At 40.6% G+C, this 27,433-nt stretch overlaps 1 protein-coding gene across 5 annotated transcripts; it reads right to left on the reverse strand.

Moving 5' to 3' along the window:
• Positions 1-295: 295 nt before the first annotated feature.
• Positions 296-27,421, reverse strand: LOC138959393 (AP-1 complex-associated regulatory protein-like). Of its 5 annotated transcripts, none has more exons than XM_070330858.1 (10): positions 27,262-27,421; positions 26,381-26,438; positions 12,804-12,824; positions 12,032-12,057; positions 9,906-10,002; positions 6,811-6,980; positions 6,116-6,204; positions 5,798-5,893; positions 4,995-5,046; positions 2,786-2,924 (listed from the first exon to the last, which is right to left on the reverse strand). In XM_070330858.1, the coding sequence occupies exons 1-9, from the start codon at positions 27,303-27,305 to the stop codon at positions 5,033-5,035; spliced, it is 615 nt and encodes a 204-aa protein (XP_070186959.1). In that variant the 5' UTR covers positions 27,306-27,421; the 3' UTR covers positions 2,786-2,924; positions 4,995-5,032. The 5 variants fall into 5 exon arrangements, with proteins under 5 accessions (XP_070186962.1, XP_070186959.1, XP_070186961.1 ...); XM_070330860.1 differs by lacking the exon at positions 4,995-5,046 and adding an exon at positions 4,441-4,485 and having other exon boundaries at positions 2,788-2,924; positions 26,381-26,435; XM_070330857.1 differs by lacking the exon at positions 4,995-5,046 and adding an exon at positions 4,441-4,485 and having other exon boundaries at positions 2,788-2,924.
• Between the last annotated feature and the right edge of the window lie 12 nt (positions 27,422-27,433).

Consider the following 27,433-nt stretch of genomic DNA (forward strand, 5'->3'; position numbering starts at 1 on the left):
AAAATAAAAAACCCGCGGGTTAGGGGGAAGAATTTACCCGATGCTCCCCAGCATGTCGTAAGAGGCGACTAACGGATTCTGTTTCTCCTTTTACCGTTGTTAAGTGTTTCTTGTATAGAATATAGTCAATGTTTGTAAAGATTTTAGTCAAGCAGTATGTAAGAAATGTTGGGTCCTTTGTACTGGAAACTTGCATTCTCCCAGTAAGGTCATATATTGTACAGTACTACGTTGCAAGCCCCTGGAGCAATTTTTTGATTAGTGCTTTTGTGAACAAGAAACAATTAACAAGTGGCTCTATCGCATCCCCCCCCTTTTCCCCGTCGCGATATAACCTTCGTGGTTGAAAACGACGTTAAACACCAAATAAAGAAAGAAAGAAAGAAAGACTAATCAAAAGTTTGCTCCAGGCGCTTGCAACGTAGTACAATATATTACCTTACTGGGAGAATGCAAGTTTCCAGTACAAAGGACTTAACATTTCTTACATACTGCTTGACTAAAATCTTTACAAAAATTGACTATATTCTATACAAGAAACATTTAACAAGAGTAAAAGGAGAAACAGAATCCGTTAGTCGCCTCTTACGACATGCTGGGGAGCATCGGGTAAATTCTTCCCCCTAGCCCGCGGGGGGACTACAATCGTTTTTCACACACACACACTCACAAACACAAATGCACGCCTATTTGTACAAGTTCTATAAAGGACAGTAATTAGCTTCTCCTTCTCCTATGATCTGCATACAATGACGTTCAAATTTACAGCAAATGTATATGATGACAGGCAGGCTCAACAATATCACATAAAACACATTATGGCAAAACAGTTGAAATTTTCATTCTACGGTTGTGTTAAAATACAAGAAGAGCAAACGCTCGATCGAGTCACTTTCGCAGTTCTGAATATTATATGAGGCATCAGATGGACAGGAAGAAATTGCTATTCACAACACAATACAGATGTAAATAATTTGATGTAAAGAATAATCCTATAAAGTTTGAATCAAATCCGATGAATAGTTTCAGAGATATGATATTTCAATTTTTTTCCTTCAAGACATACCTGTGACCTTGAAAAAGGTCAAAGGTCACCAAAGCAGACGTCAAAGTGTAGAGGTCACTGGGAGTCACGTTCACATAAAATTTGAGCCCGGTCACTTTTATAGTTTCCGAGAAAAGCCCAACGTTAAGTTGTGTGTTGCCGAACAGAAAAGGCTAGTTATCTCCCTTGTTTTTCTGATAACGTTCGTAAAAGGCTACAGATGTAAATACTTTGATGTAAAGAATAATCCTACAAAGTTTCAATCACATCCGATGAACTTTGTCAAAGATATAAAATGTCTAATTTTTCCTTTGACGCTGACCTGTGACCTTGAAAAAGGTCAAAGGTCAACGAAACCATCGTTAAAGTGTAGAGGTCATTGGAGGTCACGACTAAACAAAATATGAGCCCGATCGCTTTGATAGTTTCCGAGAAAAGTCCAACGTTAAGGTGGTGTCTACGGCCGGCCGGACAGACTAACACTGACCGATTACATAGAGTCACTTTTTCTCAAGTGACTCAAAAACAGCTTTGCCATCATTCGAAGGCTGTAGACTATGTTGGCGTTATATTGCACCTATTTGGATGAGTAACAGTAATGCGTACATGTATTTCACAAAAAACAAGTGCTCTAAATATCCTCTTGAAGATACAGAACAGGCTATTAAACAATTAAAACAAAAATGGTCAAAAGAAAAACAGCATTACTTTCACAAGCATGAGCTATTTCATTATGCAATCACAGGTATAAATTTCCAGTATATGTGTCATCAATATTACCGGTTGTTTTTCTTGCCACTGAAATTGTCTAAACACATTCCTTCAGCCTCATTCTGCCCATTTCCACACATCATTACACAGCCTCTTAAATCACATGATGATGTCTTGAACTCAGAAAAAATGTGTGCATATGAAAAAGAAAGTAAGAAAACAGATGAAGAATAAATTTAACTGAGAAAAATTAAGCTGCACTGGACAAAAAAGAATGACATGTATTAATCAATGATTTGGAAAGTGTTGATGCATGACACAAACATGCTCAGCTCACACACTCTCAAAGGCGAAACACATACAGAATCTCTCTCTTTCTCTCTCTCTCTCATATGTTTTACCTCCATTCTCAACAAGACTAAAACCCAATGTCCTAGGACTATTTCAGCTGCAGAAACCTTTCATAAACTTTTTCTTAACACCAGTTTTGAGCACACATTGAGATGTCAACAAAAAGTGACATGAGGTCAAAAAGAAGTTCCCAAGGGCTTTCTCAGCAAACAAGCATTACATTAACTCAGAAACTGATGAAAGCATCTCTCAAACTCAATTGCACACAATGAAAATGATAATCTATGCCCAATTCCTAAAAATAGAACAGAATGCTACATTTGTTTGCATTAATAGATCATACTGGAAGATCACATATGTACATTTTCATGAATTGAAATTTCAGCATTTAAAAAAAATTCAACATCACACCATCTTTCAACATACCAAACTGCTGACACCATGCTTTTCTATTTCACTTTCAAACACTTGCCTCTTCTACTTCACGTTCAGCGTTCGAACTATCACCTGAGAAGTTGCCAACAATGAAAACAACCAATCTTATCAATCTCATATCATCCACACTTTGGCAAAACACCAGCAACCGAAACACAAGCCCACAAACACACTGCAGCCTTTAATTATCACCTAACAGAACTGCGGCCAGCAGAGATCCCCAAGAGTTGTCGTTGTTCCATCTCGTCGGCACTGACGAAGGCATCATCCCATTCTAAGTCACTGGAGTGTATAGAGCTGGTGGCCGCCACGTTTTGAAGAGAAGTCATCTCGGCCAAGTCCTCTTCTGTGTGAGAACGAGCGTGCAGGGTTGGCTCCACACCTGGGGAAAAGTTAACACATTTTTGCAGTTGGAAACAATTTCTGAGGTACCATTTGTTCAACCTAATGGATAATGGGAGAAAAAATGCCTACAATAAGTACTTGTATACAACAACAAAAAATAGGAAAAAGAAAAAGTCAGGGAGAGAGCAATTTACAAAGACAAGATAGACCAGTGAAGAAAACATAGGACAGGAAAAGGTATGCGATGAATATTACAGACTTGTTTTGTTCCTAGACTGATTAAGAAATGAAGGACGCAACCTAATATTTTAACTGAAAAACCGATAGCATGGCCACATTTTTTACTCCATTACATTTGAAACAAAAACTATATTATATACACAATATAACAAAATAAAATGAAACAGGGTGGAATAAAATAACATAAAAACACTCTTTTAATTCATTTATGTCAGTCATCACAAAATTTCAAAAACTCAATTCTCAATCAATTCTCCTTAGACAGGGTACTGTAAAATATGTAACTTATGTCACCCACAAAAATGCAATCGCATGCATGTGGATTGGGAACAGGAATGGCTGGGTGGCTGGATGGGTGGAAGACATGGGGAGAGGCAGAGACAGATAGCGAAACAGAGATATGTATTAATAAAGAGATGAGTGACTAGAACATAGATTATGAATAGTGTTAGAAATATTTGAATGTATATTTCACAGCAGTAATTTTATAAGCATGGTATTTGCCTGCAAAAACCCTGAAGTGAATCCATTAAAGAAAGATAGATATTTCACATTAAATGATGTGTAACACAATAATAATAACAAACTGAACATACATTTAAAAAGAAAAGAAAACAAAACAAAACAAACAACCTACAAGGGTTCTTTCACCATGTATAAGCTGGGTAAATGTTGCATATACAGGTAGTTCAATTATTAAGATTAGTGGATGCACGCTTGGTGTAAGAAACTTAAAAAGGAGACGTATACAAGTGACACAAATATTCAGTTCTCTTAATTCCTAAAAAAATCATTTAAAAAAAAAATTGGGGTGGTGGTTGGGAGGGGTGTATGTAACACAATCTGCAGTTAATATCTTAACTTGCTCTGATATCTGAAAACAAGTTTATCGACATGAAAAATTACTGAAAATTAACCCGAAGTACTTCCAAAATTCGGAAAAAGGAACACTGAAAAGATCTGGTACTCCCAGCTCGAGAACCAAAACAGATTATCAGGCAAAAAAAAAAATGGGCATGAATTAAATGTTAATCCCAAACATTATGTTCACAAACAATCACTGCATGCCCTATGTATGATTACAGATCATTTCCTTCATAAATATACTTTTCAAATTTGTTCTTTACTTTTTTCAAAGCTTGCAAGGTATAATGTCTTCATTAGAATAAGAAGCAGGAAAACTCAGGTTAGAAGAGGGTGTAGATACAAAATGTATAGTTGATAAACATGTCAACAGATGCTCATACATTCTGAAAAGCCTCCACCATTCTCAAAGCAAGCGAATAATAAAGCATCAACAACAAAATAATAACCAGGTCTTTCACCAGGTTCTCCAGATCTCTAAGCCACGTCAAGATCTGCACATGCAAAGCAAAACCATGCACATTACCCTGCGATACCCATGTTCATCTTGCCCAGATAGGTAGAGAATCTCAAACACGGGTCATCAACACAAAAGGTGACATGATGTCTTATTTTGAAGCTTCGTTCACAATTTTCACATCGCAATAAAGAACTTTCGAAGATTGACATTTGGACAGAGGAATCGTTGTGATGCCACAAAGATCTCTTGTCAATATAAATCCAAGATGTTGACCCCAGTGTGGAACTTTTTTGAAGTATAATTCCGGCCAAAATAGATGACTTTCAGTCAACTGAATTTAAACTTCTACATGCGCTGTTCGCATCACTTGGTCCCTGTACTTCCAAATGAAGTCTTCATGTCACTTTAGTTTGATGTCCGAAAAAAACACCCACCAAAACAGAACAGATTTTTGCATTCTGTTAGAAGAGCAGTGCCACCAAGAGGAAAAAAGTTAGTCGTTGTTTTGTCAGAGAAATCAAATTCATTTTCATTTTTACTCACCACAACATGAGATACTGAGCAATGTCTAAAAGGTGTACTTATAGTCCATCATCTAAAACACAAGACACATTCAAAACCAAATACAATCACGTTGGCTTCAACACAAGAGTCTACAACAGTTCATTCTAAAGTGGAAGAAACTTCAAGGAAAAAGTGAGACAAATGTATGTTGTTACATGCTTTATACTCAAAGTCATAAGATTTTAAAACAGTTTACTTCAAAGTGGAAGAAACTTCAAGGAAAAATGAGACAAGTGTACTCAAACTCACAAACCGACATGCAGGACAGAAACATGAGCAGCACAACAGTGGTTGTCTAGGGGTCAACTACCTAATAATAATAATACTTACACTGTAGTGTTTTACATACAGCGTGGGGCACACAATAAAATGAACAAGGGACAAAATCTCAATATTGTCAAAGGATGGACCAAACCTCATGCCGGGTTACCTAAAATATGTGTCAAGTGACACCACAGTGAGTAAAATATGACACTGCTGTTATTACTTTCAGGTGACACAACTGTTATCATATCAAGATATTTTCTCTCAGATAAAATCTTTAATATTTGATTTCATTCTCGTGGAGCAGATGTATACTGTAAGGCTGAATAACGTGGACACTTCTGCATAACAAACACAACAACTGTGAAGGTTAAGATGCAATAAACAATATTAACATTTCAAAAGCGTTTACCATCTTTACAAAATTGTACACTAACATAATCATCACAGACACAACAAAGATCTACTACAGTGTAACAACAAATCCAAGCTGACTTTTAATAATACAGTGTACAGACCCGCTTCATGATCCCATTCCAGGTCAAGAGATGAGCCTTCTGTCAGTGAGCGGTCTTTGGTATGAACAGTGGAGCTACTGGAACTATGTGCATCACCTGCAATGAACAACACTGCAAATAGACCATTGAATATTTGATGCTGTAAACAAAGAGTTGATCCTCCATTGTTGTAAAACAAACAAACAAGCAAACAAACAAAAATGTCACACTTTCATTATGTAAGCAATTTCATGAGTCGGTAATTCAGTCACGTCTTGCGCGTGCACGCACACGCAAACACTGAATATATTCAAGTACATCAGCAGGTTTTAAACTGACCTTGACCTGCATGCACCTGTGATCTGGCTGCTAATGACCTGGCCTTGACATTGGCAAGAAAGATCTCAAAGTCATCCTCTCCCCCTGCTCTGCAACACATAACACAAAGTTATATAAAGAAAAACGAGGGGGAAACACGCATAACCAAAAGAGAGAAATAAAACACCAGAAACTGTTTAGGGCAAGTCGATCTGCTAGACAACACATGACTCACACATACAGAGTTGAAATGGACAAAAGATTGCATTGAAAGAATTAAGAGAAGCAGTCAAACTACAGTCAAAGCTGCCCTTGCGACCATCTTTCAAATGCGTCCACGTGCCCACAACGACCACTCTGAAGGACCCCAGACAAGTTTTTCTTCTATATAATTCACTTTTCATATGTGACTACCTGCCTATAATGACCACTTTTGGTCTGTCCCTTTGGTCGTCATTAAAGACAGGTTTGACTTAACGTGTGTATTAAAAGTAGTAATAACTTCTTATGTTAAATCTGCATTGTATTTGTAGACCCCAAACATAAACAAGACATTATTAAAACAAATTCATGAATTATTGCTAGGCATTTGAACAGCTGCTTGCAAACTTGAAATATTTTGAATTTACACTTGTTTAACTCAGTATATCTCACACTTTGTGCAAACGTTTTAAAACGATTAAACATTTCACAGAATAGTTATTTCAAATGCTTACACTTCCCACTCTTCATCATCCCCAAGCCATGACCTTGACCCATTTATTGTGGCATTCTTCTTGGCGGCTTTCTCCTTAGCACGCTGAAGCTTGGCTATTCGTGAGGCTTCACGTTTGGCTTCAAAAAACGACTCCTCGTCCCTCTTCAATTCTTCTTCTTGTTGAGCCAGCTGTGGAAATCACATCATTGGTTAAATAAAGAAAATAAAGAAAGAAGAATGAAACAATGACTTTTGAAAGCAGTGCACTTTCAGTTTCATAGATGACATTCTGAACAACGGTATCATATTACAATGACACAAGTGATTTCAATCATGTTGATGGCTCTCCATAATTGCATGCATACAAGTTTGAAGCATTTTAAACTAACTAACTAAAGTCAAATACAGTATCAGTTAATCATTACTTTTGAAAATTATTTCACACAATTCAGTTCATGCCGTTACTGTATGGGATTTTTCTCAAGTGCCAAAAAGACTATTATTCAATTTATTGGCTTGATTGATGTTTGCAAAATATATGAACACCAATTAAGTACTTCCCATTAGCAGGAGGAGAAAGAGAAGAGAAAGAGAGAGAGAGAGAGAGAGAGAGAGAGAGAGAGAGAGAGAGAGAGAGAGAGAGAGAGAGAGAGAGAGAGAGAGAGAGAGAATCCCTGCAAGTAACTAAGCTACTCAGTTCATTGTCTCAATGTGATGACTGATGTCATTCCCTTTCTAATCAGACTCAACAGCAAAGAAAGAAATTCTATACCGAGCAACAAAAGAAACGCGAATTATTTTTCGATATTTTGATTTGTAAAAACGCAGTTATTCTGAGAGTGACAATTTTCGGGATATAGATGCCCTATGCAGTCATGTGTAACAAAGCTGTTGTGGGAATATTTTCCCATTGCTGCTGTCTCAACGCACGGGACAAGCAGTTTTCACGTGAAACACATGATGCGCGCTTACAGCACATGCAAGCGGAGTAGGGAAAACCTCATGTGTGAGATGTGTTCACTGATGCATTAGTAATAAAAAGAGACCATGGCACGCTTACTGCCAGTCTAACTTTTGACAGAGTCAAGATGCCAAGATTGACACCAGAACAACGCGAGAGAGCAGTGGGTCGAATATCGGCTGGTGATGACCCAGAAGCAGTAGCAGTAGCTTTCAATGTGCATCTGTCAACAGTGTATCGCCTTCAGCAACGTTTTGTCAACACTGGAAGCACTGCTGATACACAACGAGTGGAAGACCTCGCGTTACCACACAGAGACAAGATCGCCAGATCCTGCGTCATCATTTGAGAAACCGATTCGATACAGCCAATGAAACAGCCAGGAACACCGTCGGGAACAACCAGAGACCCATCAGTGGCCAGACAGTACGCCGAAGACTTGCTGAGCGAGACCTCCAAAACTGCCGTCCAGCTAGAGGACCAGTCCTCACTCAAAGACATCGCATGGCGCGCCAGCAGTGGGCCCAGGATCACATCAACTGGAACTGGAGACAATGGCAAAACATTCTGTTCACCGATGAGAGCCGTTACTGCATTAGTCATGTTGATGGGCGTGTCAGAGTGTGGCAAAGAAGAGGTGAACGCTATGCTGGTGACTGCGTCATGGAACACAATGCCCAGGGTGGACCAAACGTCATGGTCTGGGGTGGAATCGGCCTCAACCAATCCCTGGGACCTGTGTTTTTCAACAATCTTGGTCCTGGTCGGGGAAACGGCATCACAGCACAGCGTTATATTGACCAGATCCTACAGCCTCATGTTGTGCCCTTTTTCCAGGCGCGCAGAAACTGTGTTCTGCAGCAAGATAACGCTCGCCCGCATACAGCCAGAGTCACCCAGGCCTTCCTGCAGCACAATAACATCGACATCATGGCCTGGCCCGCCCTCAGCTCAGATTTGAATCCCATTGAACATTTCTGTGACCAACTTCAAAGAAAGCTCAACCAGTTACGCCCAGGACAAAGAACTGCCGCAGAACTGCGTCAGGCCCTGCAACATCCCGAGAGACGCCATCAACCGACTCATCCACTCCATGAGGCGCCGCTGCCAGGCCGTCATCAACGTCCATGGGGGTCACACACCGTACTGACCATCTGCAGAGGCTTCCTTTGCCCGTGGCAGCGAAAGACTATGCCATACCCAAGAACAGTGTGCGAAGAACATACCACCGTGATTTTGACTCGTTTCGATGTTACGTTTATGAGAAATGACATTTTTAAATTGTGATTCAACGTTTTTCTGGAGAAAATTCGCGTTTCTTTTGTTGCTCGGTATATATTATCAACAGCACAAAAGACATCCTACTAAAGTTATGTTTTCTTTGACCCATGGCATCTACACTACACCCGTCGCGATATAACCTTGAATGGTTGAAAACGACGTTAAACACCAAATAAAGAAAGAAAGAATCTACACTACAACTAACAAAACCCTAGCTCCCTTTATCTGAATGCAACTTAAGGACACAGTGACTTCTAACAGTGAAACAGCACACTCATCGATCAAAATTTTATTTCAATAGAACTCAGCTGCATGGAACTGAACATCTATTATACAACTATTTGTGTTTTTGTGAATGAGAGAAAGGAAATTAAGTCTGATCATGCTCACAACACAAGTTTGTACAATTAGTCTACGGGGCAATTGTGACAGTACAAACGAAGTGACAGACAGACAGACAGCATCATGAAGTATACAAGCATGTGTGAATGACAACAACATCACAGAAGTGCAGGCTCTACCATGAGCGACCATTTTAACCTTCTCTGATTATGCCAGTTGTACTCTTTGCAAAATGTAACGCCCCTGGCTTTATATATTTAAATTCATGTTTTGAAGTTGTGGGAAACAATTAATCACGCAATCAAATTTTCAGATACAGTTTTCATTAAACGCTTCTGGCCAAAATTATGTTGCTTAACAGTGCAGTTTATAATATGTATTGTTTTCGTTTCCAATGTTTTTTTCACTAAACCAAGCTGAAAAATAAATGATGCAGAAAAACAAAAAACGGAAATAAGTTTGACTCAGCTCATGGTAGGCAAATGCTAACAGATGTGTAGGCTACTCAAGAGTATAATCACTAGTCATACCTGTTCATCTATTTCCTTATCAATTCTGTTTTGCTCATGCACAATGGCATCAAACTTCCGCGACTTCAGTAGCTGGCGCTCATGGTCAGTTAACAGTCTTGGCAAAAAACAAAACAAAACGGTCATTCCAAACAAAACCTGGCCACAACAGTCAGTCAGTATTCAAACAAACATGACAAACAATATTAGACAATATCACCGCGCTTAACAAGACTGACACTTACACTTACACTGAGGACAAAACATGACTACAAAGTAATCTCAAAGCTCAATGCATGTATAATTATACGAAACTGTTTGGGAAGTACAGCCTGATGAAAATGTGCAGGGTCTGAGAAAAAAAAGGATAAGTAAGGGATCCAACCTCTTTTTCAGTAAAAGTGAACACAAAGATTACTTTTTGTGATCAGTTTCACACAAAAACATGCACAAACATTAACATGTTAAACATATTGGACAACACAGCAATCCACTCTTCACATAAACTTCACACACAAACAGTTCAAACTACAACAATCATCTGAAGGGTAATGTACTGGGAATCTAAAACATAGGCATAAAATGCAAGTGCCAGCCCAAAACTTTCTGTCATATTATCATCAATTTTAAAATATGCAAAACAAATGAAGGAAAAATATTAGAAATGAAATCTTCAATCAATGAACATGTCATAATGTCAGTAAAATCATTATCACCTTATCATAATAACGTATTGAATATAAAAGGAAAAAAGTCAACTGAAGTATTTGACGAGAAAAATGTAAATGCATTAGCATGACCAAAACTATGTGCAGCAAATTTACTCACTCTCTTGTGAACTGTTCCCCTCTTTCTTTACCCCTTTTGTTGAAACTTCCATGAATAATTCTCAGAAAAAAATCCCTGATCTTTAGTCTTCTATTTTTCATCACAACATCTGTACTAAGAAACTTTAAGTCCGCCAAGGTAAAATGCATGCTACACAGGGCAGACACTCCAAAACAGATTCTATCGATCAACTGACACCAACAGCACATCAAGAAAAAGTGTTGAAATGTACAGGGCAGTGAATGACATACCCATCTCACATAGGAGGAGACTGTAAATGGCCCTGGGGTTAGCTCTAGGTGTCCTCTGGCAGGCATGGGCATAATTAGGCCTGTATGTTTAATTCAAGACATTTCTCTGCGACTGTGTGTGTGTGCATGTGTTTGTGTGTGTGCATGTGTGCGTGTGTGAGAGTGTGTGAGTGGGTGCGTGAGTGTGTCTGGGGAGTCTTTATGTTGGTGGTAGTGGTACAGTGGTACCTACTATGTATAGAAAATCAAGTGTTCCTACATTGCAGGCAGCTTCTCAAGAATTGAGATTAATTTTTGGTTTGGACAGTAGGCGCTTTCACATGTTCCCTGTATTAGGAGGTGTCCTATGTATCTTCAGAGGTACAACACATTCGCAGGTACCACTGTTAAGTGGCGAAAGAGAGTGTAGAGTGTGGGGACTCTTCATCCTTTCATTGTACATCACTGAACAATCCCTGCCTGTTCTTCCTGGACCATTCTTCATAGTTTGCTGACAGCCTCATCACGCTCTAATAGCTTCTCAAGAAAATGACAAAGTCTGAGCATGATGACTTGTAATGATTCTCATCAGGATCATGTCTGCAAGCCGGGCTGTGTTTTCGAGCCAATTTATCTTCTCCTTGCCCTTATCAGAGGCAGGCAGAACGCAATCACTGCCACATTTTTTGTTCAGAAGAGAAGCAAGGATTTTGCTAGGTTATAGTGCCGCACAACCTTTTCAGATCAATAACTGTGTATCCAGTGGTTTTTATTTCCAGTTATTTTCCCCCCTGTGTCCATCTATGTTTCAACAGAGCTTTTTTCTTTAGACTTATGAATCTTTTCTTTTGTTCTTATGTTTTCCTACATTTCTTCCTGTTTTGTGATTGTGTATTTGTGTGTGTTTAAAAAAAAAATCATTATCAAACAGATGAGTAAAAAAAAATTTTTTTTTGAACAGATCAATCATTTTTAGATTCTCATAATGTATTTGGTGCTTAAATTGTTTTAATTGCACAAATATATGCATGCTAGTTTAGAATTGTTAAGTAAAATCAAGACATTGAGAGAGTGAAAATTGTACATTACCTGCTCATCTCATCATTGTTGTCCTCCTGAAAAGAATGGAAGAAAAACAAAAGCACCATTCATCATTCATAAATTCACACCTGCTCCAAAGAATAACAAAGCAAAGAATAAAATTGTGTCTTGCTTCCAGTTAAAGTATTTCTGCCATAAGTCTCCATGTGTGTGAACGAGTGTATGTGCGCCTTGAGTCGCCTGTTGGTGAGATATGTGCGCGTTATAAATATTCGTATTATTATTATTATTATTATCAAAAGTATCTAAACCACTAAAATTATAGTGGACACCCCCCCCCCCCCTTTCAAGATACTCCAATTTAAGAGTCCTTCCCTTAAACTTTAAGATCCGGTTTCTTTCTAAGACTTTATGTACATAGGTCTGTAAACCTCCCTCCATTTTAAGAATCCCTCTATTTTAAGAATCTCTATTTTAAGAATCCCTCCATTTTAAGATCTCAGAATGTTGGTGGTCTTAAAAGTGGGGTTCCACTGTGTATTATTCAAGCTGAAAAAGTAACAATATTGTTCTTGTTCCACTTTATGCAACCTATGCCAAACCTAAGACAAATAACATAATATCTGAGTTATTGTGATGCTAGCTTTTCTCTTCCTTGCGTTTTTTATTCTCTCCCGTGGATTTTGCCGTTTTTGGATTCATCCACATTATTCTGTCAGCTGTGGAACATCTTTAACCCATGAGTCTCACATTTGATATTCATCAATGATCAAAACATACAGTTTTAGATGTAATTGTAATCTATCTTTATAATACTTACATCATCCATCAAGTTTTCAAACTGAAACAACAAGAAAAAGACATAAAACATATATATACTTGTCAGAAATCCAAAAAAGCATAGAAGCAAAAACTTGAAACTGGCCGATGATTGATAAAGTTAGTGATCTCAATTTCAAGCAAAACAACAACAAGAAGGGCAAAGCCCATACGACTCACATGCTTTACACATTTTTCCCACCAAAATACATGTGACCTTGACCCAAGGTCAAGGTCATCCAAGGTCATGCAACACAAAGCTGTTAATTCAAGACATAGGAAGTACAATGGTGCTTATTGGCTCTTTCTACCATGAGATATGGTAACTTTTAGTGGTTCACTACCTTATTTTGGTCACATTTCATAAGGGTCAAAGTGACCTTGACCTTGATCATATGTGACCAAATGTGTCTCATGATGAAAGCATAACATGTGCCCCACATAATTTTTAAGTTTGAAACAGTTATCTTCCATAGTTCAGGGTCAAGGTCACTTCAAAATATGTATACAATCCAACTTTGAAGAGCTCCTGTGACCTTGACCTTGAAGCAAGGTAAACCAAACTGGTATCAAAAGATGGGGCTTACTTTGCCCTATATATCATATATAGGTGAGGTATTGAATCTTAAAAACTTCAGAGAAAATGGGAAAAATGTGAAAAATAGCTGTTTTTTAGGCAACATTTATGGCCCCTGCGACCTTGACCTTGAAGCAAGGTCAAGATGCTATGTATGTTTTTTGGGGCCTTGTCATCATACACCATCTTGCCAAATTTGGTACTGATAGACTGAATAGTGTCCAAGAAATATCCAACGTTAAAGTTTTCCGGACGGACGGACGGACGGACGACTCGGGTGAGTACATAGACTCACTTTTGCTTCGCATGTGAGTCAAAAATGGCCAGAATGTATAGAACACAATTTCACAAACAATGGCAAAAGTACATAACTGCATATATGAATTAACTATGAAAGAATAAGAAAAGAAATGAATCAGAAGAGAAAAACAACATTTGCATGACACGTTCAGTCGTCTCTCTTAAGTCTTTCCAAAAAATAATTTCCAGTTTGTGTTGCTGTGAACTGTATTAGAAAGACAACTAACACTCAGATTATTATCTGCATATATAATGTTACAGCGGAAAACAGTCTCTATGCTGTATGAAATCCATGGTAAATTATCAATAGCCAGTTGGAAAATAGCCTATTCAAGGATAACAGTCTCAGATATAATAATTGTATTAATATATATTGATTTTCCAAGAAGAGCTGGTGATGGAAATAGTGCACCTATCGCGGTCCATGACAAGTCAAACAGTTTATTTACCAAATGCAAAGCACAGGATTTTGTTATGGTGTATGCATCCAAACTTCACACTCCTTCCACACGCATATTATATCATAATAAATATGTACAGATAAAGTGTTCAATTTCACTTGGCCTATTTACATGTGTACACCAACCAGACAGTTCAAAACGGACTGGTTGTTCTTTTAGCACCAATTTGACAGGAGCAATCACAGGTTACATGGATAAAGATAAATGAAATCCCTAAAATCATATCTAAAAATATAGTCATCAATATAATAAATCCGAGTACATGCTAACACAGTTATTCAAAGGACACAACCCTAAAAACTATTAAGATATTTCATTTAAGGATACTCGATCCCTTTCAAAACTTTAACTGACACATATCACAAATCTAACAGATCTAAGAACGATCAGATCTAACAGATCTCGAGATGACAGAAGCTAAAGGAACCTTATTAATACACATGTATGTATTACTAGATGATTACCCGCTTCGCCGGGTACCGGCTTTGACGGGAAGAAGTAGAGCCGAATACCAGGCTGTGCCTGGGACCCGGCTTTGCTGGGTGTACGCCGGCTTTGCCGGCGCACGAAGGAAAGGAGATAAACGCGCAAAACACTGGAGACCTTCTAAAAATATTAACGTGCAGTGACCTTCTAAAAATGTTAACGTAGTAACGGGAATATGGACTGACGCCACACGGAGGAAGGGAGATAATCGCGGCTGAAAACACTGGAGAAGATAAGGAAGAGTTACTGGTAGTGGATCCCGACCAAAAAAACCAAAATCGGTTCAGCGCGCACAGCGCTGCGCGCTGAGAGCACGTGTTGAAATATCTCATCGATGAGGTTGTGTCCGGGGTGTAGCTGAATACGGTGTCCAAATTTGAAAAAGATCCACCGAGAACTTTGGCCGTGCATCGCGAACAGACAGACAGACAGACACTAGTCGTATATATATATATATAGATATCTTCAGTTGTTTTCACAGAAGCCATACAAAAACACAGAATTTATCCTCACAGCATATGAAAAAGGATATTAATCTCTCTAACCATGCAAAACGTCTGCCTTAAAAGTGCATAAAATTTAAGCATACACAGGAAGACAGACCATCTTAAAAAATATATATGAATATGTTTCATTTTTCATTTGTTTTTGCAGGATTTCAACACTGAATCAACATTTAGCAATTATAGTACATTTAGAACTTATTTTACAAGCCTTACGACAGGCTCCCAAAACAGTATTGTTTTTCTTGACAATAATTTGATTCTTTCTTTTTCACTAACTTTCTTTCTTTCTTTATTTGGTGATGCATGTTTAACGTCGTTTTTTTCACTGACTAAAATGCCGGATAATGAGCCCACCCATACACACACAAATATATAGAAAACACAATGAGAGAGAGAGAGAAAGAGAGAGAGAAAGAGAGTGTGCATGCCGATGTGGCATGCATTCACCTACTTTTTGTTGTAATTACGTTTGCTCAAGTCATTGCACGATGTAAAAAGAAGTAAACCGTGTTTTTATTGTGGCACCTTGTTGTGACCCGTTTTGTGGAGCGTTAATATTTTTACGTGAAATTCACGTGCTCCTTGTTCAGTTGTTGTGACCTGGTTTTGGTCGGAGCGTCACAAACTGCGTCGTTTAGTTCTAGAACACCGTGAGATTCACGTGCTTTTTTTCGTGTCTTGATTTTGAGGTGAGCCCTGCGAATCTGCGTTGCAAGTTTTAGAATACGTGTGACTCACGTGTTTTTAGCTTTGTGATGTCAGCTAGTTCCTTGGTCTTCTTTCTGTTAAATATACCGTTTTAAGTTTTGAGCATGCACGGAGTGCGTGATCGGTTACTGATTGGTTGTAAAATAGTAGTTTCACCCGATTCTGTCTTAGGAATGTTGTTGGTTGGTCAATCCGGTGACCTTTGACTTTTGAATAACTATTCCATGTTAGGTTTTTGTTTCCATAAATACCGCTGCTTGACTCCTGTCTCGTCAGTCGATCTGAGGGTTTTAGGAAGCGTTTGGTTTTGATGTAAACGTATGAAGGTTAGCAAGTGAACCAACGGAGTGTTTCTTATGTTTTAACGTCAACGTAATGTTCTTGGAGACAGTTGTTTCTCAAGTGTGAATCGTTTTGTGCCCTTCGTTTGTGAGGCAACACGTTTTTGGTACTGCTGGTCAACCCACACAGCGCATAAGGTAATTTTGTTGTTACTTGTTTGTGTTGTGTTTTGGTCGCCATTTTGTAATTACTTTGTGAGTTGTTTATGTATAACGTGAGTTGAAAGTCTGACTTGTTGTAGTGTTTCTTTATTGTGTGTTCAACTGTTCTAGTGTTGTGAACGTACAGCAATGTTTTGTAGACGCTAGAAAGTCGCTAATGTTTATAATGATAACTTGTGTTTTCTGTGGTTAACGAAGTTCGAAGTGAAACGTTTTCTCTGACTTTTTCAGCCTTACGTTAAAAGAATTTAGGTAAAAGAAGCTTGCGGTCTGTGGTGATCGTTTGTAAACGGGCTTATTTCTTGTAACGTTATTGAGGGAAGTGGATGAGTAAATATCTTGTTTGTGACTTTGATTAACGCAGGAACGTTGTCGTTAGACTTTTTTGGTATGACAGTTTGCTTTGTATTCCTGGCCTGATGAGTCAACGTTTTGTATTTTTCTGAAAGTAGCCATTTTGGTTTTAAACGTATGTATGCTAAGTTTCTTGAGTATTCTTAGTGCTTATGGTATTGTTGAACGTACGGAACGTAATTCTTTATTGTTGAACGTACAGAACGTAACTCTTTATTGTTGTTGAAGGACTAACCAACGAGTGTTTGGTAATTGTAACTTTCGTGTCTGTTTGTCTTCGCCTGTCTTGTGATTGTTTATTTTTCTTGTATTTACTTCTCGTGTCTTGTTAATGCATTTGATACTTTTGCCATGTCTAATAACTTGTTTTCTTTTCTCTTTTTCTTTCTGTCCATAAGTTTTTTACCGCAATACGTAGTATCTCATTACGTAGTACTGTAACTATATATGCATTACTGATACCTTAGTGTCAGATGTAAAATAATAAACCAGTACTTTTGCGCGTTATCGCTTGTAACCTGTGTTTGTCATTTCGTATGAACAATATGTAGTACCAGCCTCGCTCACGAAGGCGCGCACAGTAAAAAACTTAGTTGCTGTCGCCCAGTAAAAAACTTAGCTGCTGACGCCCAGTGAAAGAACTTTAGTTGAAGTAAAAAACTTAGCTGCTGACGCCCAGTGAAAGAACTTTAGCTAAAGTAAACAAACTTAGCTGAAGTCCAGCCAAGTGAATGTAAAGAACTGTTGTTATTGATGCTCAATGAACGTAAACGTAGCTGTTGATAACCAGCAAAAGACTTTATTGTTACCTGTCACTGTGTTAGTGAACCATAGTTCGACATAGATCAACTTGTCGGTTAGAGATCTTCCTACTCCGTATCCGGCGCATTTTTTGTGACTTTTGTGTATTATCCCAAACGACCCTCAGATCGATTCATTTTACTTTTTAAACAGATAAACCTTATGTAGGTTTTTAGTGCTTTTGAATAAGCGAACATTGTAATGGAGGAGATTCCAGCAGATAAACCATTGGAAGCTTCAGGTTATGACATTAACGGCGATGAAGATGAACATTCTCAAAGGCCTAGGCGTGACATTAAGCCTACTGAAAAAGGTAGAGATTACCAGATTGAGATCAAAACTAGAAACTTTGCAAGACAACGAACATTCTTGGAACGAGCAATTGATGAGGTAGTAACAGAGCTTAACCAAGAAACTCCTAATCAAGAGTCGTTAACCAGTCAAAAACAAATTGTTTTGAGCATGTACAAGGATCTTGGTGACATAGAGAAAGGTCTTCGTAGTATTGGTAGCGGTGAAACCATTCAGGAAAGTTGGGATGATGTTCAGAGAACAGTTCAGAACATTATGTTTGACATTGATCGAGCTCTTGACAGACAAACGGCTAGTGTGCAGGTGGCTAAGGAGCCTACTTCCAGGCATAGCAGTGTTACACCTAGCGTTGGGTCATCCACCCACAAGTCAGCCAGTGTTAAGTCTGCCATTCATAAAGTAGCTAGCATTACTTCAGCCATCCACAAGTCAGCTAGCCACAAGTCAGGTATCAGGAGATCAGGTAGCCAAGTAGCTTCTCACCCGAGTCTCTCCGCTCTAAAAGCGTTAGCTCTGAAGACACTAAATTGGCTCTTAAACTAGAGGCTGCATCCCTGGCCATAAAAGTGGAAGGTGACGCAATAAAGGAAGCTCAGTTTAGTGAACTGGATCTCTTACAACAACAATATGCTGAGAGAAATGCAGCTAGGCAGATTGAAGACGCAGCTAGGCAGGCTAAGGAAGCTGAGAGAACAGCAGCTAGGCAGGCCGAAGAAGCAGCTAGGCAGGCTAAGGAAGCTGAGAGAACAGCAGCTAGGCAGGCCGAAGACGCAGCTAGGCAGGCTAAGGAAGCTGAGAGAATAGCATCTAGACAGGCCGAAGACGCAGCTGAAGCAGCTCTTGAAGAGATTAAACAGAAGAAGGCTTTGAGACAAATTCAGTCCACTGAATTAAAAACTAGCTTAAGAGAACAACAAGCTATGTTACAAGTATTGGAACAAGGTGAATCCGTTCAGCAGGATCTCCCTGATCTACCGTCAGTTGATTTGTTGAACACTAGGTTCCACCCTCGTCCTTTCGTTCCCTTGTACAGTCTTGTAGCCCCTCCTCTAAACAATGAACAAACAGCGATAGGAATAGGGACAGGTGCTGCCGTCATAGCTGACCAAGGGACACACCAGCCATCCTTGGACGCCACGTCTGTTCCTGTCTGCCAAGCTGCCGTCATTGCTGATCAAGGGACACACCAGCCAGCCTTGGACGTCACGTCTGTTCCTTTTGCCAAGCCGCCAGTACCCGTGACATCTCTACTGTCAACGCTGCTGTCACCAACTTCGTCGCAGGAACCACAACGACTGAGCCACGACAGCACGCGTTACCTGTCGTGGACCTCGTCGTTGGAGTCAGCGCCTCTACAAGCGCCGCTACTACCAACAACGCCACCTACGAGGCGTACGGACCTCAACGTAGAGAGGATGTCAACGCCCCCCATCACGTCGGAATGAGCGCTCCTTTCGTCCATCAGGAGCCCTTCACACCTAACTACACGACGGCTGCAACTACATCCTCCATGCGGCCTACAGCGCTGCTGACCACACTGCAGCACCCTCTCGGTGCATACACTGGTCAGCCGCCTCTGCACAACGTTGGACACTCAACGACAAGCGTCACAGGCTCTCGCCCGCCTGATCTCGACCACACAGGTTGGTCCTATCACCTACCAGAGACAAGGGAAGGTGATGAGACGCAAGAACGACACACCTACTTCCCAGAAGAACGTCACCAACGCATGGACCACAGACGTTTTCAAGTTACCCCACCCTGTTTCCCCTATGATACCCACCTACATCCCAAACCAGAGCCTTTCGTGCCCACATTCCTGGACCCACATCAGACCACCCCCAAAGTTATTTGGGAAAACGAAAACGCAAGGCCCCCTGCGTACATGAACTTTGACAAGGAATGTCATGCAGATCGTCCATTTGCCACCTACCCCCCGTCTGCGTACTACCAACGTCCACTTGCTACTCCTGCCAAGCAGGACACTCCTATGGACTCTCTCGCCAAAACCCTATCAGACGCTCTGATGATCAACCGTTTGCCGATGCAGGAGCCGTGCATTTTTGTTGGTGACCCTCTCCAATATCCAATTTGGAGGTCGTCGTTTTCGTTCCTCATCGAGAGACAAAACATAACCAGCAGTGAGAAGTTATTGTATCTGCAACGGTACATCGGAGGTCAAGCAAAGGAGGCCGTGACCGGCTTCTTTCTGCTAAGAGAAGGTGATGCCTACGAGAGAGCCATGGAAGTGCTGGAAAATCGGTTCGGCAACTCATATGTCGTTTCGCAAGCTTTCCGGACCAAGCTGGACGAATGGACCCCAGTCAAAAGCAAGGATCCCAAGGGACTCAGAAGTCTGGCCGATTTCTTGCAGCAATGTTCCGTTGCTGCCCAGGAAGTTGGTGGACTGAGCATCCTGGATGATGCCCAGTACCTACGGAAGATCGTCGGAAAGCTCCCAGACTGGATGAGTCACAGATGGTCTAGAACAGTTGCTCGAACCAAGGTTGAAAAGAAGAGGTATCCTCTGTTCAATGAACTCGTGTCGTTCGTTACTCTCGAAGCAGACATTTCTAACGACCCTGTTTTCGGCTTGACAAGTGCATCGGGGACACCAAGAAAGTTCACAACGAACCTGTCAACCCTGACAGAGGATGTCACCGCATGTCTGCACTGTCAACTTCCGGACCATGACGCTGGGACATGTAAGGAACTCATAGTGAAGCCTCTGGTTGAGATACGAGATTTTCTGTTCAAGAACCGTATCTGCTACGGATGTCTGAGAAGCAAGGATCACCAGAGCCGTCAATGTATGCAGAAACAGACGTGCAAGAAGTGCAAGAAGGCTCATCCCACTTGTCTTCATGATGACAATTTCAAGTATCAGAACAGTATGAGTGAAAACAAAGGGGCGAGTGAACACAAGAACAATTACCGTACCTCTGCTGCTGACGTTCAAGAGCCACTGTCATCGTCGACCCCTACGGTGTCTGCTCTTAAGGCCAGCGAGGAAAACAGCATCGGTTTCACGTCTATGATCGTTCCCGTTCTCGTTTCCAGTGACTCTAACCCCAACGTAGAAGTGCTGACGTACGCACTACTGGACACTATGTCCAACGCCACTTTTGTAGTGCAGTCAGTGGCTGAAGAAGTTAAAGCCAAATCGCAGCCGACTACACTCAGGGTCTCCACACTGACTGAGGACAATGCTGTGGTCTCCGGCAGGAAGTACTCTGGATTGCGTGTCCGCTCTCCTACCTCCAGTGAGTTTGTCAGGCTCCCTTCTGCCATCTCACGACCTTACCTGTCCGTTGACCCCACGCAAATCCCCACCTCAGTGACTGTCAAAGTTTACCCACATCTCCAACACCTGTCTCCAAAACTGCCCCCCTTATACCCTGACTGTGAAGCAGGCCTCCTCATCGGCTACGACTGCGCTGAAGCCCTCATGCCCCTAAACGTTGTCCAAGGACTGCCATTTGCAGTAGAGACTAAGTTAGGTTGGAGCATCGTCGGCAAGGCACCGCATTCCGTCGCCTTTGATGGCATAGCCTCGTCCATGCGCGTCATCGTCAAGCCAGGATCGAGGGAAGAAGAACGTGTAGCTCACGTCTACAAGGTACAGGTGGACGAAGTCTCGTGTACTGACCCATTACATGTTATGGAAAGAGACTTTGCAAGTGACTCAGGATCCATGTCCCAGGACGATGTAAAGTTCATGAAGATCGTGAAGGAAAACGTAAAGATCAACGAAGCTGGTCACTACGAGATGCCCTTACCATTTCGACCAGAGAAACCGTCCCTCCCCGACAACAGAGGTGCCACAGTCAAACGTCTGATGGGCCTGAAACGCCAGAAAAAACGAGGGTACCGTGATGACTGCGTCAAGGTCATGACATTAATCTTGTACGGGCTGATCGTGACGTGTTTTGCCTCTAGGGCAATCCACATTGAAACCCTGGATGACATGTCAAGTGATTCCTTCATCAACGCCCTACGCATTGTTGTCTCCATGCGAGGAAACATATCACGCATTTGGTGTGACAAAGGAACGAACTTTGTAGGTGCATGCAATGAGTTCAAACTGGCATGGAAGGAGATGGACTCTGAACGACTGACATCAAAGATGCTGGAAAGCAAATGTGAGTTCAAGTTCAACCCCCCTGCAGCTAGTCACATGGGTGGCGTTTGGGAGCGTCAGATCCGAACGATACGCAGCATCCTGAATGGTCTTCTCAGAAGATCAGGCCAGCGTCTCACTACTTCATCACTTCGTACGTTCCTATACGAGGTGATGGCCATCGTGAACAGTCGACCACTGTCTGTCGAGTCACTGGAATCGGCAGATGGACCACGCCCTTTGACCCCCAACCACGTCCTCACCATGAAGTCAGGTGCCATCCTTCCGCCCCCTGGTGTGTTTGAAGATCCAGACCTGTACGCCAGGAAACGTTGGCGCTGTGTCCAGCGGATGGCAGACGAATTCTGGCTGCTATGGAAGAGCCAGTACCTTTCACTCTTGCAGAAACGTCGTGTCTGGCAACGTCCCCAGGCAAACGTACAGGTGGGAGATGTTGTTGTCTTGCATGACCAGAACTTGTGCAGATCAGAGTGGTGCATGGCTCGTGTAGTCGAAGTGATGCCGGGATCTGATGGACTGGTCAGACGAGTGAAAGTGCATGTTGGAACAAAGGATCTAGACAATCACGGCCGTCCCACTGGTGATAGTCGCATATTAGAGCGACCTATTCACAAAATGACTGTGTTAGTAGATCGTGAAAATCACAAAGACAAAGCTGTGTAAGCGAACTGAAAGAACATTGAACTTTGGAGTTTTTTTCCAATTTGACAGTTGTTGATTGTTGCGGTTTGTTTTTATACCAGATGATGTAACAGACATTTATGGTTTAAGTGGTGCGGTTTTTCTTTATGCCGTCGAGTAATGACTAACGGCATTTAGTTGAAACGTGATGTGTTGAAACATTGAAAACGATTGAACCATAATATTGTTGTGTAAATGTTTTGCAACACAATGGTTTTGAGTTGTAAATTTGAAATGTCTAAATCTGCGTTTGTCTTCTTTTGATATAAGGAATATGTTTGTACAAAGGTTTTTGAAGGAAATTATATTAATATAATTTCCGGTGGGAGTGTGCATGCCGATGTGGCATGCATTCACCTACTTTTTGTTGTAATTACGTTTGCTCAAGTCATTGCACGATGTAAAAAGAAGTAAACCGTGTTTTTATTGTGGCACCTTGTTGTGACCCGTTTTGTGGAGCGTTAATATTTTTACGTGAAATTCACGTGCTCCTTGTTCAGTTGTTGTGACCTGGTTTTGGTCGGAGCGTCACAAACTGCGTCGTTTAGTTCTAGAACACCGTGAGATTCACGTGCTTTTTTTCGTGTCTTGATTTTGAGGTGAGCCCTGCGAATCTGCGTTGCAAGTTTTAGAATACGTGTGACTCACGTGTTTTTAGCTTTGTGATGTCAGCTAGTTCCTTGGTCTTCTTTCTGTTAAATATACCGTTTTAAGTTTTGAGCATGCACGGAGTGCGTGATCGGTTACTGATTGGTTGTAAAATAGTAGTTTCACCCGATTCTGTCTTAGGAATGTTGTTGGTTGGTCAATCCGGTGACCTTTGACTTTTGAATAACTATTCCATGTTAGGTTTTTGTTTCCATAAATACCGCTGCTTGACTCCTGTCTCGTCAGTCGATCTGAGGGTTTTAGGAAGCGTTTGGTTTTGATGTAAACGTATGAAGGTTAGCAAGTGAACCAACGGAGTGTTTCTTATGTTTTAACGTCAACGTAATGTTCTTGGAGACAGTTGTTTCTCAAGTGTGAATCGTTTTGTGCCCTTCGTTTGTGAGGCAACACGTTTTTGGTACTGCTGGTCAACCCACACAGCGCATAAGGTAATTTTGTTGTTACTTGTTTGTGTTGTGTTTTGGTCGCCATTTTGTAATTACTTTGTGAGTTGTTTATGTATAACGTGAGTTGAAAGTCTGACTTGTTGTAGTGTTTCTTTATTGTGTGTTCAACTGTTCTAGTGTTGTGAACGTACAGCAATGTTTTGTAGACGCTAGAAAGTCGCTAATGTTTATAATGATAACTTGTGTTTTCTGTGGTTAACGAAGTTCGAAGTGAAACGTTTTCTCTGACTTTTTCAGCCTTACGTTAAAAGAATTTAGGTAAAAGAAGCTTGCGGTCTGTGGTGATCGTTTGTAAACGGGCTTATTTCTTGTAACGTTATTGAGGGAAAGTGGATGAGTAAATATCTTGTTTGTGACTTTGATTAACGCAGGAACGTTGTCGTTAGACTTTTTTGGTATGACAGTTTGCTTTGTATTCCTGGCCTGATGAGTCAACGTTTTGTATTTTTCTGAAAGTAGCCATTTTGGTTTTAAACGTATGTATGCTAAGTTTCTTGAGTATTCTTAGTGCTTATGGTATTGTTGAACGTACGGAACGTAATTCTTTATTGTTGAACGTACAGAACGTAACTCTTTATTGTTGTTGAAGGACTAACCAACGAGTGTTTGGTAATTGTAACTTTCGTGTCTGTTTGTCTTCGCCTGTCTTGTGATTGTTTATTTTTCTTGTATTTACTTCTCGTGTCTTGTTAATGCATTTGATACTTTTGCCATGTCTAATAACTTGTTTTCTTTTCTCTTTTTCTTTCTGTCCATAAGTTTTTTACCGCAATACGTAGTATCTCATTACGTAGTACTGTAACTATATATGCATTACTGATACCTTAGTGTCAGATGTAAAATAATAAACCAGTACTTTTGCGCGTTATCGCTTGTAACCTGTGTTTGTCATTTCGTATGAACAATATGTAGTACCAGCCTCGCTCACGAAGGCGCGCACAGAGAGAGAGAGAGAGAGAGAGAGAGAGAGAGAGAGAGAGAGAGAGAGAGAGAGAGAGAAACAGAGAAAGAGAGTGAGAGAGAGAGAGAGAGAAAGGGAGGGAGGGAAGGAAGGGAGGGAGGGAGGGAAGGAAGGGAAGGGAGGGAATTGATCATTTCTCTTTCATTTCTCTTACAGCACGCTTGTGCTCACCAGATGTTGCTGACAAAATGACAGTGCTGTGTGATTACAACTTGACATTCTAACAGTGATCAACATGTGTTACCAGCAGTCTGCTGTGCTTCTATTCAATATCTACTATATCTACTATATATATATACGACTTGTGTGTGTCTGTGTGTGTGTGTGTGTGTGTGTGTGTGTGTGTGTGTGTGTGTGTGTGTGTGTGTTCGCGATGCACGGCCAAAGTTCTTGATGGATCTGCTTCAAATTTGGTGGGCATATTCAGGTAGACCCCGGACACAACCTGGTCGATGAGAATTTTCAACACGTGCTCTCAGCGCGCAGCGCTGAACCGATTTTGGTTTTTCTGTTCATCTTCCCAGATCCATTCCCAGTAACTCTTCCTTATCTTCTCCAGTGTTTTGCGTTTATCTCCCTTCCTTCATGTGGCGTCAATCCATATTCCCGTTACTATTTGTAGAAGGTCACTGTCCACAACGCTTTCATCCCGGCGAAGCCGGATATTCCCGTTACTATTTTTAGAAGGTCACTGTCCACAACGCTTTCATCCCGGCGAAGCCGGGTAGCCACTGTTTGAGTTTAGTAACAGGTGGTCCGGTGGTCTGGACTGAGGGTTATGGGGGAAATTTCAAATAAATAAGGTGGAAGCAGGTGTTATTTTTTTGTGTTGTTTCAGACAATTTGATTCTTAGCAGTTGGCAGAGAGAACAGAATCAGAGAAGAAGGGGGGGAGGGGAGAGCGGAATAAGGGAGAGATTTCAACACACAGGAGGTCAAGTCATTAATTAATGGACAGAAAAGAGTGCAGTATACTTCTCAAAACATTGCAGCAATATGTATGCAACCACATAACTTTTTGCCTTTAGTGATAAGACACAATTAAGTGAAGCGACCATTTTGGTATGAAGGATTCTTCCGAGAAAAGTGATTGTGTGGGGAGGGCAACACTGTGCTTGGCTATTCAAGATCACATAAGCTAACATAAACAAGTACATACATCACTGGGTTCCTGCAAAAGAACATTTAGCCATGGTTTATAATTTCCATCATTAATGATTAAGAGCATGGTTTGTAGTGTGTGCCCAATAAGGGGTATCCCCACAAAAAGACTCACATTAGTCATTGCACGTACATGTACTATGAAATATGTTTTTTGGTGCCAGAAACTAGCTAATATCTTTTAGCTATAAAACTTTCCGGGTACAGAACTAACTCAATCTCCCCCGAAATCGGCGTATGCTGCCTGCATGGCGGGGTAAAAACGGTCATACACGTAAAAATCCACTCGTGCTAAAAACATGAGTGAACGTGGGAGTCTCAGCCCATGAACGAAGAAGAAGAACTAACTCAGAGACCGACTTATACATTCAATCTACTCACAAATCAAGGCTCCACAAACAAGATGCTGATTTTCACTCATCAAGAAACAGAAGAAAATATCTCAACGCTCAACAAGTATTAAGTAATTTGATAAGATCTGATTGTGACAGTGTGACAGTGTAATGCTTACCTCGATTGACTGATCCCTTTCTGTGCTGTACCTGGTCTTCAGGTATAATTTCCTTCTGCTAATAAAATAAGAAAAGAACAAAAAGTGAAAAACATGTTAGTTTTGTATGGAAATAGTTCACCTTGTTTGTATCATTATTTTTCTTGTTAAATAATTTAAAAGTTTCATTTCAACAGATCAGATCTGTACAGTAGAACCCCCCTTTTAAGACCTCAAAAAATCGGAGAAAAACAGGTCTTAAATGGGAAGGAGTCTTAAAATGGAGGTACATTTAGTGATAGAGGTTATGAACAGATAGTCTGAGAAAACAAGGTCTTAAAAGGGAGGGAGTCTTAAATTGGGAGGCTTAAAAGGGGGGTTCCATTTTATTACAAAGTGCCAATATAATTGCAGTGGCCTATTGTTCAAATAAAGACCAGCTATGCTGGACTGACATTTCAGCTGCATACAATCTTTCCGTTGAGAGATCAGCAACATCACAGGGGAATAAACTATGCAAGGAATTGACTAAAATCAAACTCATTCACTTTATGGTTACAAGTGCAATTGCCAGTCTAATACAGATGTAAACTTTCATGGCTGTTGTGCGGTCAAGAAAATAGTATCACTTAACACAATAACAGGAAGCAACTTTCCGTTTCAATTCACCTAATGAAGATCAGAATAAGATTTCCTGCATGAAAAAAATCGTAGATCATAACCAATGTTATTTTGCCTGTCAGACGCGATCAGAATAAAACAGCTTCAGGTTGAAACCGACAATAGCTACAAAAGCAAGAACCACATGAGATAGCAGAACCAAAACAACTGGAGGCGGATCTCTTTCTGACCAAAACAAACTTTAGTCAGCACCAACATGTCCGCGTGAAAAGAAACTTTACCTTCTGTTCAAAATGCCACAACATCTGGTTATGCAATTCCCCATTCTGTTGGCTTTGCATGGAGGAAATTATCACAGAAACACGGCAAACACTGCAGTCAGGTTCTCGTGACATCCCACATCATCAACTAGACAACACTCAACAAGACTGGACACAAGCGGAAGTTGTCATC

This window comes from Littorina saxatilis, linkage group LG2, assembly GCF_037325665.1.
Source record: "Littorina saxatilis isolate snail1 linkage group LG2, US_GU_Lsax_2.0, whole genome shotgun sequence".
NCBI classification, from domain to species: domain Eukaryota; kingdom Metazoa; phylum Mollusca; class Gastropoda; order Littorinimorpha; family Littorinidae; genus Littorina; species Littorina saxatilis.